General features: G+C 35.0%; 1 protein-coding gene across 1 annotated transcript; it reads left to right on the forward strand.

Annotated features, from left to right (window-relative positions):
• Positions 1 to 6433: 6433 nt before the first annotated feature.
• Positions 6434 to 11124, forward strand: LOC141719814 (uncharacterized). The gene is made up of 6 exons (XM_074522189.1): positions 6434 to 6437; positions 6891 to 6961; positions 7177 to 7860; positions 7927 to 8790; positions 9830 to 10041; positions 10998 to 11124. The coding sequence occupies exons 1-6, from the start codon at positions 6434 to 6436 to the stop codon at positions 11122 to 11124; spliced, it is 1962 nt and encodes a 653-aa protein (XP_074378290.1).
• Positions 11125 to 11411: the final 287 nt, after the last annotated feature.

Consider the following 11411-nt stretch of genomic DNA (forward strand, 5'->3'; position numbering starts at 1 on the left):
CCCACCCCGTTCTCCTCCTCCTTTGGTTCTCTGATTTTCCGGCCCTTCGTTCACAGCCGAACATCCAACCACCATACCCCACTTCATTCTTAACACAAATAATGTTGGAAAAAAACTTAGAGAAAAAAGAAACCTACATTTTGCAGAGAACTTGTACTGCTATATTTTTTGATATTTCTTTTCTTCCTATAAAACTCAAGGTAAACTAGCCATTATATAGGCTTTACAAACATATTAAAACTAACTACTACTAAAACTAACCACTACTAATTAATGGGTAAATTACATGTCCATAATTTACTCCATAACTCCACTAGCCCACTACTAAACAATTCTAAAATAATATTTTTCTCTAATAATTAATCTATTGCTAAATATCAAATAATTAAATAAACAAATAATTAATAACTAAATTTAAGATTATTCCAACATTCACCCCCATAATCTTAAATTTACGAAGCACTTTCTCTTCGCCTGTGATGCACTTCTCACCACCATCAATTTTGATGCACTATCTCATCAAAAACACTTTGGAGCACTTTCTCTCCACAACTCTAAAATAAAATTTCTTTCATGGCCTCTTGAGCCATGATATCTTTCTCATTATTTCCCCCGCTCATGTTCCTCCTTCATTTTTATTCTTGCTTCTCTTTCCTTTTTCCACGTACCATTTCATCTTGATATTTCACTAAATATATATGGAGAAATTTTTAATGCCATTTGAAATCTCAGATAAATACTTAATATATATATATATATATATATATAAATGTATGTATTTTTATAAGAGTCTCACAAGCCTTAGAACATATAGCTCTGATGCCATGTTGGAAAAAAAACTTCAGAAAAAAAGACACCTACATTTTGCAGAGGACTTGTACAGCTATATTTTTTGATATTTCTTTTCTTCCTATAAAACTCAAGGTAAACTAGCCATTATATAGGCTTTACAAACATATTAAAACTAACTACTACTAAAACTAACCACTACTAATTAATGGGTAAATTACATGTCCATAATTTACTCCATAACTCCACTAGCCCACTACTAAACAATTCTAAAATAATATTTTTCTCTAATAATTAATCTATTGCTAAATATCAAATAATTAAATAAACAAATAATTAATAACTAAATTTAAGATTATTCCAACAAATAATCAACTAACCCCCTTATTCAATTCACAAAAATCAAATACCCATTTTTCATTCAAAACCCTATTTTGTTTTAATATGGGGATAAAGCCCAATTTCTAATAAATTGCTATTTAATTTTGATTACTAATAATGAACCATTTTTTTTGCATTAATCAAACTTTAGCATTTCTAAAATATTAATCATACAAAATAATTTATAACCAAAATTAATTATGCAATCCTACATGATCCTTGATCATAAATATAATTTAAGACAAATCATTCATATCTTTATTAATTGAAGAAAATATCCAAAAGTAATTATCTTAAATATATTTATTTGTTTTTAATTCATCCCAAATACACTTCTCTTGGTTGCCACTCTAATTCTCCTCCAAAAATTCACTTGATGCTTGCTTGATTACCACCAACCCAAACTATAATATCTTAGTTAGTTTACTAGTGAGTGTTAAAATATTGGGGAAGAAATAATTTAGGAATTATATGGTGGTGTGTTTGGTTAGGTTCAACTCATTTATAACTTTATTAACTAACTTATGTGAGTTAATTAACTATGGTAAGAACACTCTCCCGCACTCTAGAATTCCCTAGAGGTTTCTAATTGAGAAAATAATTATAAATTACTAGTAGAGATATATAAATAGTCTTTTATTAGTTAGCGTTTTTGTTTTATAATTTACTAAAATACTATAATCTACACCAATACTTTAAAATATATTGTTTCAAAACTTAGAGAATAAATTAAGTATTTGCTAACTCACAAAGTCCATAAAATATTTTGAAGAATAAAATGTAATTTAATATTTAATTAACTAAATAAGTTAAAATAAAATATTACTCTTTTCCGAGAAGTTATGAAGTAAATAAAAATACAAAAATATAATTATTTATAAGGGAGGGAATTAGTGACACAGCCTATTAAATGAAAAAATATACAAAGTATGAAATATTGGTAATTGAATATTCACAAAATAAAATAAAGTATTCCGAACTAGAAATTATAATCATTGAAATAAGCTAGCCACAAACTCACTATAAAATACCATAAATGCTTAATCGTGAATAATATTTTCGCAAAAGTTATTAAAGATACTATTAAAATTAAAAAAAGGTTTCAATAACACACTTCTAATAATTAACCCCCTTATTGCGAGAATTTAAATTATGGTAAAATCAATAGATATTATCATTGAAGTAATTTAATAATTTCCAATACTCTTCAAATATAATGCATATATATATAATATATTGATATATTTAAGGGCATATTACAATACTTCAAGATAATAAATCGATGTATATTAAACACCGTGACATTCTTTATCATATATTTTACATCAGTTGCAAACTGATGTCTAATACATATTAAAACATAGATTGCTGAAATGAAACTGTTGTTAAAAATGTTAATAAACATCGGTTCAAAACCGATGTGAAGAACATGGACCTATTACTCGGTTTTTAGCACTTTACATATCAGTTGTGACCCGTTATTTATTGACAATTTTTTATAGTGTAGATATATAAAGACACAACCATATATGCTCGATATCGAAACGACCGATGTATATCTCAATCATGTGTAGCACCTTTATATGTTGGAAAATAATGAACTAATGTATATATCTATAATATACATTTGATTTTCTATGAATCTATGTATAAAGTAGAGTCAAACGACTAATATATGTCTCATTCTTCAAAATTTGACATATATATCATTATATAAGTTGCCTTTATAATTATTGTGCGACCTAAAATCCACAACATGCTTTATAAGTTATAAGTCATATCTCATAAAAAATATTTACACAATCTATTTTTACTTTATTTTACATTAAAATTTTATGTTTATACTAAGACTTCATTTGCAAAACATACTAACAAGTACAAAACATACTCCACTATTACAAAACCTACTCAATTAAGAAAAACTTACTCACACATATTTTCCTTTAATTAATAATTTAATAAAAAACTACATCTTACTTTAAATTATGTTATATAATATAAAACCTACAACAACTACTTCTTTGTACAAAACCTACTATCTACTAGAAAACTATTCCATTCCGAAAAACCTATAACGACTCGTACATTTTTGTAATATTTAAAGGTGTGAATACTAAATAATTAAATAAATAAATTATGTATATGGATTCTATCAGTTGGATATTATTTTGTTTATATTTTATTAATTATGTGTGATTATTGGTGTTCGTGGAGCGTTTGTGTAATTAGCGGTGACGTTATGTTATTTGTTTCATGGTTAGAGGTGATTTTATTCAAAATATATTTCCATAAATATTTGGGTTGACTCTAAAATTGTTCTTATCACTTTACAATTTTATTTATTATTTTTAGGACTTTATGAAATTTAGAAATCAATATTTTATTGATTATTAATCTTTAAATGATTTTTCTGAGGGCATTATATTGTAAATTCAGTATTAAATTCAGAAGTGTTTCAAAAATTATGAAATTTGCACTTTATTAAGTTTGGAATATTCCGAGAATTTTAAAATTTGTTCAGAATTTTTTGGGATTTATTTGACTCGCGCGTGGTTTCGTTTAATTATAAAACACGGATCTAATGTGTGCTATAAAAATGATTTAAAAATCTTTAAAAATTTCGTTTAGTTAATTATTAATTATTGTGCTAATTTTATAATTATTTCGGTAAAATGTTAAAATTATTTTACTTGTAATTTATCATTTAAATATACGTGTTTCGTGTTTTTGCGGGTATTTCAGAAAAGGGTTGCAGGGGCTAAATAATATTAATACAATTTATAAACAAAAACTTCCCCAAACAGTTTTCTTACGAGCCCTAATTCAATCTCTCCTCTCTCTCTCATTTTTCCTCACCCCTCTTCCTTTTCTTTCGCTCGATTATTCATCCTGGTAATTTCTTTTTTCATGTCTGATTCTTTTGCTTCCGTACCTGTCCTCGCCGCCCTGTTGCCGCCGGCTGTTCGGTAAGGCGGATGCGGTGGCGTGCTTTCCGGCCGCCCTGTTCTTCCCGAGCATATATGTTCTGATTGTTGTGGTTTTGATTAATTTCTGGTTGTGCATATACATATATATGTGTGTATCTTTGTGTGTGTGGTGGAATCGTTGCCGTTTCTAGTGTTCTTTTATTTCCCGGCCACCGCCGTACATTTTCCGGCGTGGTGGCCGGCGTGCGTGTGATGCACGCGCACGTGTTCCTGTTGCGTGTATCTGTGTTGTCTTACGTTGCCCTGCTGTGTCTTGGTTAATTCGAATTGATTTTTCTTAATTATTATTTTCTGCAGAAATTACCCGAGTAGCATTCGTGATTTAAAATATATTTTTCGTGTGAAAAATAATTTGAATAATCGATGAAATTTATGTCGGAACCCGAAAGTAATCGGCTACCCGTAAATTTTATCGCCGTCGGCGATGAGCTTCGGCGAGCCGACGGTGGACTATGATGAATATTTCTGAGTCCTACAATTTAAAATACAAAATACGATTTAAGGTGTGAATTGTGAATAAAATATGATTAAAACATAAAAACACGGCTAATAATTAATAATTGTATTTAATTGGTAACTGAGAATTTTGGACTGATATTGATGACTGAAATCGGTGGTTGGGTTTTAATTGTGATTGATTGTGGTTGTGATTGTTTTGACGTCGGGATGTTCGACGGGTTAGCTGATAATCAAAGGAGGTGCTGCCTGATTTATGGAAAAATTTAATTACGGAAATACGAGGACGTACCCAATAGCTATCGAAACGATCGATTATATGTAACTATTTTGTACAAAACCTGATTATGTGTTATGATAGAATACTTTGTGAAACCGATAACCCTAATTTCGTAAAAAGGACAAATATACCTATATTATGAAAACGAACACTGAACCGACTTTTGAAGAGGTGAACCCTAATTGATACGTATATTATTATATTGAGAATGTTACGAGTCGGGTTTGTTAATGTATGGGTAGGTTGTTAGTGAGGACAGTCAAGCATATTCGGACGTCTAATTTAGGGTATTTTGGTTCCAGTAGGTTCCAGTTGAAATCCTTCGCATCTCGGTCAGTGCAAAACCAGTCAGAAATTAGTGTTAAAGCGTATTAAGGCAAGTACCCCTGACCATATCTTTATGGTTCAACATATATGAATATAATGTTGTTTTATTCTCATAGTGGAACAAAATGAATTAAGTTACGTATTCCCTGGGTTTTAAATGGTTTTGCTAACTTGTGTTTTGGGGGAAAAGTAACTTCTGAGATACATATCTCTAAGTTCTGAATAAAATGAAAATGTTTTGGAAAATGTGTTGTGTTATAATTGTTTTGATAAGAGATAGATAAGTGATTTGGAAAACTGGATAAAAATGATCAGATAATTGGATGAGTGTGCGCAGACGGCTCGTAACGGCCTGGAAGTTAGCGTAAGAGGCGAAGTGGTTGCGCACCCTGTTATAACCACCCGCCCAGCATGACAGAGATCTAGCTAGTCTCTGAGTTCCGGAACAAGTTTCATAGGATAGTCTGATCAGCTGTCTCACCAGGGATCATCCAATACTTTTATATTTGAGCAAGTGATTTTATGGTTCCCGTAACGGAACAATTAGTTTTATAGGTCCCGCGATGGGACGAATGATTTGAAAATGGAAGTAGCATGCTAAAATTTAACCTTACTATTTACACAGTACTATTAATAAAATGATTAGAGAGCATGCTAGCTATTAAAGATCCAGTTTCAACAGTTTATCAGTTTTATCTGTTTACACTTGTTTTACTTGTTTTCTACTAACCAGTTGTAAATTCTGTACCTACAATTGTTTATTATAAACTGTTTTAGTTAGTATTCATATAGTGGTACTGCTGAGCGGTTGATCGCTCACTCTTGCAAGTGTGTTTGTATATTTTCGCATTGCAGATGCCTAGGAGATGTTGCTATTTTGCTAAGGGCCAGTTTCCAATTCCTCCTGTGTCGAGCTCCTCTACATAGGTTGTGTCTGGCGAAGTGAGGTCTGTGAGTTGCTGTAGAATAATAGTCATGGCAGGTTGTTTTTAATAAGATGGTTTGTAATAAGTGTGTAACCTAAATTAGACTTGAACCTGGAAAAGATCTTGTGGAGAGTTGTTTATATTAAAATAAAGTAAGTTAGTTGTATTATAATTGTAGTGTCATGTTGTTGGTGACGTCAACTCCTGACCTGGGGTTGAGGCTGTCACAGGTTGGTATCAGAGCTACAGGTTTGAGTCCCTGATTTAGGTTAGGAGTAGAGTTGGAAATGGGTAATATTGGTATATAAGGAGTGAATCAGCAACTCACATCTAGAGGAGCAAGTTTAAGAGTCTAGTCGAGGGTTCGAAGGCGTAACCCTGGCATATTTTGAGGATTTTGGAACTGCCCTGATCTTTAGTGTGTTTCCCTGGTTCAGATGCCATTGGTAATGGCCGATAGGGATTCCTAGATAGTTTTTCCTCGAGAACGAGTCCGACCATGTGAATTTAGTCAGTGTTATATTGTAGGTATTATTGCATGCTGCTAGTGTCGTGTTGTTATTACTGTTGTTATTTTATTATTGCAATTGTTGCTGATTTTGTTAAATCTAGCCACTCATTACAGTCGGACCCCAACTCAATGAGGGTGGGAATATTTTATTGCGGCAGTATTCTCTTGGCACATGAAAATGTTGCTACCCGGGGGCAATTCTTTTAAACTAAAAATCATTTGCTATGTTTCAGGAGAATGCCGCCCAAGAAGAATATCCCATCCAATTCCTCTAGCAGAGCTACTGAAGGGGGCCCAGTTATGGGTGGGTTGCTAGATTTGTTGCACCAACAGTCTAATCAAATGGCTCAGCAACAAGAACAATTTCAGCAGCAGCAACAACAATTTCTACAACAACAACAACAACAGCAGTTCATACAGCAACAACAACAACAACAAATTCAACAGCAACAACTACAAATTCAGGAGCAACCTCAGCAAAGAGAAGTGAACCAAACTGTGAGTTTTAAATCTTTTCAGTCGGTAAAGCCCGCAGAGTTTAAGGGTGAGGTGGACCCAGTGGCTGCTAGAATTTGGCTAAAGGAAATAGAAAAAGCTTTCACCCTCACACAAGTAAGTGATAATCTTAGATCAGACTATGCGAGCTATTTTCTCAAGGGTGAAGCAAATTATTGGTGGGAATCCACCCGTGCCGTAGAAGGAGAAGGCCCTGTCTCTTGGGCCAGGTTTACAGAGTTGTTCTTGGAAAAATATTTTCCGAACTATTTGCAGAACCAGTTAGAAGTTGAGTTTTTGGAATTGAAGCAGGATGAAAAGAGTGTAGCCGAATATGAGGCCAAGTTTACGGAATTGGCCCCATTGGTGCCTGTGTATGTGAATACTGAAGCTCAGAAAGCGAAGAGGTTCCAGCAGGGACTGAAGCCAGAAATTCGCAGTGGGGTTGTAGCCTTGCAGTTGACATATCCCTCCGTAGTTCAGGCCGCACTGGTAATTGAAAGTAACCAGAAGTTGGCTACTAAGGAAAAGGGCGATAAGAAGCGGAAATCTGAAAGCATCACTGGTGAAACGAATCCAGGGGGATCCAGTCAGAGGTTTCAGAAGAGGTTTGGCCAGAACAGAAATAAAAGATTTAGAAGACAGAATTTTCTCCAGGCTAAGCCTGCTGCTCCAGCTCAGTCATCAAATTCCATAAGGGATTGTAAGGTATGTGGGAAGTGACATAGTGGCCCGTGCAAAAGGGATATTTAGTGCTTCAAATGTCATCAAAAGGGTCAATATGCATCCGAATGCAATATAGAGAAACCAGCAATTACTTGCTATAACTGCGGGAAGGTGGGACATGTTGCTCGGTATTGTAAGACAGCTACTCAAGGTACTGTATCTCAAGGACCGGCATCCAGCATAGCTAAAGCCAGAACTTTCAAAATGATAAAAAGGTCCAATTCTCAGGACTCGGACGTAGTGGCAGGTACGCTCTCTCTCAACTCCGTACCTGTTAAAGTTTTATTTGATTCAGGAGCATCTAAGTCATTTATATCAAGGAATTGTGTGGTTAAGATGGACTTAATGTTAGAAGATTTGGATGAACCTTTGACTATAGAAGTAGCCAATCAGGATAGAGTTTCAGTGAGTCAGTTTTGCCCTAAGTGTCAATTGGAAATCCACAGATACTCTTTTTCGGCTGATCTAATACCCTTCGAGCTAGGAGAGTTCGACGTGATTTTAGGAATGGATTGGTTGTCCCAGTATAAGGCTAACATTGATTGTAAGAAGAACAAAATTATGATGGTTACTGAGGATAATATTAAGGTGACTTATCAAGGACAAAGGCAAGAAAAGAAATTTCTCTCGATATTCCAGACAAAGAGATTGTTAAGACAAGGATGCGAAGCTTACTTAGCACACGTAATAGATATGGAGAAAGGAGTACTTGACTTGGACAAGATTCCCATAGTAAGGGAATTCCCAGACGTTTTTCCAGATGAATTGCCCGGATTGCCACCAGATCGTGAAATTGAGTTTTCCATAGACTTAGTTCTCAGAACAGAACCAGTTTCAAAGGCTCCTTATCGCATGGCTCCAGTTGAAATAAAAGAACTAGCTAAGCAACTCCAGGAATTATTGGACAAAGGCGTGATTAGGCCAAGTGTATCTCCGTGGGGTGCTCCAGTGTTATTCGTAAAGAAGAAGGATGGAAGTATGAGATTGTGTATTGATTATCAGGAATTAAACAAGTTAACCATTAAAAACAAGTATCCCCTGCCAAGGATAGATGACCTGTTTGACCAACTTAAGGGAGCGTGTTGTTTCTCGAAGATTGACTTGAGATCAGGATACCATCAGTTAAAGATCAAGCCTGAAGACATACCAAAGACTGCATTCAGGACCCGATACGGACATTATGAGTTCTTAGTAATGTCGTTTGGATTGACCAATGCACCCGCTGCCTTCATGGATATAATAAATCGGGTGTATAAAGAATACTTGGATAAGTTTGTGATTGTATTTATTGATGACATCCTCATTTATTCGAAGACTAGAGAAGATCATGCTAACCATTTGAAGATTTCCCTGCAAAGGCTAAGAGAGAAGCAGTTGTACGCAAAGTTTTCGAAGTGCGAATTTTGGTTGGAGGAAGTTCAATTCTTAGGTCATGTAGTAGGAAAAGATGAAATTAAAGTGGATACTGTAAAGATTGAAGCGGTATCCAAGTGGAAACAACCAAAGACTCCGACGGAAGTTAGAAGCTTTCTTGGGTTAGCAGGTTATTATCGAAGATTCGTAAAGGATTTCGCCAAGATTGCAACTCCATTGACCAAGTTGACCCGGAAGAATGAGAAGTTTATTTGGACATAGAAGTGCGAGGAAAGCTTTCAAGAATTAAAAAAAGAGGTTAGTAACAGCTCCAGTATTAGCATTGCCAGATGAGACAGGAAACTTCGTGATCTATAGTGACGCTTTCTTGAAAGGTTTGGGTTGTGTATTAATGCAACATGATAAAGTCATTGCCTATGCTTCCAGACAGTTAAAGCCTCATGAGCAGAAGTATCCAGTGCATGATTTGGAATTAGCAGCAATCGTGTTCGCGTTGAAGCTATGGAGACATTACTTATACGGAGAAAAATGCGAAATTTATACAGATCACAAAAGTTTAAAGTATATACTTACTCAGAAGGATCTGAACATGCGACAACGGAGATGGCTAGAATTGATTAAGGATAACGATTGCTCCATTAATTACCACCCAGGCAAGGCCAGTGTAGTGGCAGATGCCCTAAGCCGGAAGGAAAGGTTGAATGCGATCAAAGTTTCCGAGGAACTCGCTAGGGAATTGGAGAAGCTGGAAATTAAGGTTCGAGTGATGGAAGGGAATCAAGGACAATTGTATGAGATCACTTTTCGGCCAGAATTGATGGACAAGATTCAGAAGTGTCAGGAAGAAATGATGGATCAAGAGTTAGAGAGTTTAACTGGAGAAGAACTTTGCACACAAAAGGATAGCAAGGGTATGTATAGGTTTTCCTCGAGGATATGGATTCCCAATATAACTGAACTAAGGAATGAGATATTGCGGGAAGCTCATAATTCCAAATTTTCCATTCACCCGGGGAGCACTAAAATGTATCAAGATTTAAAGATGAACTTTTGGTGGCCAGGAATGAAAAAAGAAATTGCAAGTTGGGTTAACAAATGCCATGTATGCCAGACAGTGAAGGCGGAACATCAAGACCAAGTGGATTGTTGTAACCTTTGGAGATTTTACAGTGGAAATGGGAGGAAATCGTGATGGATTTTGTAGTAGGACTGCCAAAGACAAAATCGAGCCATGATGCGATTTGGGTAATTATTGATAAGTTGACCAAGTCTACACATTTTCTCCCGATCAATGAAAAGTATTCTTTGGACAGGCTAGTTAAATTATATTTGGATGAAATTGTTACCAAGCATGGAGTTCCTGTTTCAATCGTATCGGATCGAGATCCAAGATTTAATTCCAGATTTTGGATGAAATTCCTGGAATGTTTAGGGACTAAATTGAAAATGAGTACCGCCTACCATCCCCAGACAGATGGCCAAAGTGAAAGAACCATTCAGAGGATAGAAGACATGTTAAGGGTTTGTGCTTTGGATTTTAAAGGAAATTGGGACGAGCACTTGCCGCTGATTGAGTTTTCTTATAATAACAGTTATCATGCCAGTATAGGAATGCCGCCCTACGAAGCCTTGTATGGACGTAAGTGTAGGTCCCCTCTTTATTGGGATGAAGTAGGAGAAAAGAAATTATTAGGCCCTGAATTGATTCGACAGACTAAGGACGCAATTATATTGATTCGAAAAAGGTTAGAGGCAGCTCAAGATAGACAGAAAAAGAACGCAGACCTTCATCGAAAAGACGTGGAGATGGAAATAGGATCGTTGGTATTGCTAAAAGTGTCGCCCTGGAAAGGATTGGTTAGATTTGGATAGAAAGTCAAGTTAAGTCCTAGATATATCGGACCTTTTGAAATACTGAGGAAAGTTGGTAAGGTTGCCTATGAATTGGCATTGCCACCGCAATTACAACATATCCACAATGTATTCCATGTGTCCATGTTGAAGCGTTATATCCCTGATTCAAATCAAGTTATTGAATATGAACCAATCAATCTTCAGCCAGATTTATCCTATGAGGAACGACCGATCCAGATCCTAGATCATAAAGAGCGAGTTCTTAGAAATAAGTCTATTCACATAGTTAAAGTACTGTGGCGGAA

The sequence above is a fragment of the Apium graveolens genome, chromosome 4 (genome assembly GCF_009905375.1).
Source record: "Apium graveolens cultivar Ventura chromosome 4, ASM990537v1, whole genome shotgun sequence".
Lineage (NCBI taxonomy): Eukaryota > Viridiplantae > Streptophyta > Magnoliopsida > Apiales > Apiaceae > Apium > Apium graveolens.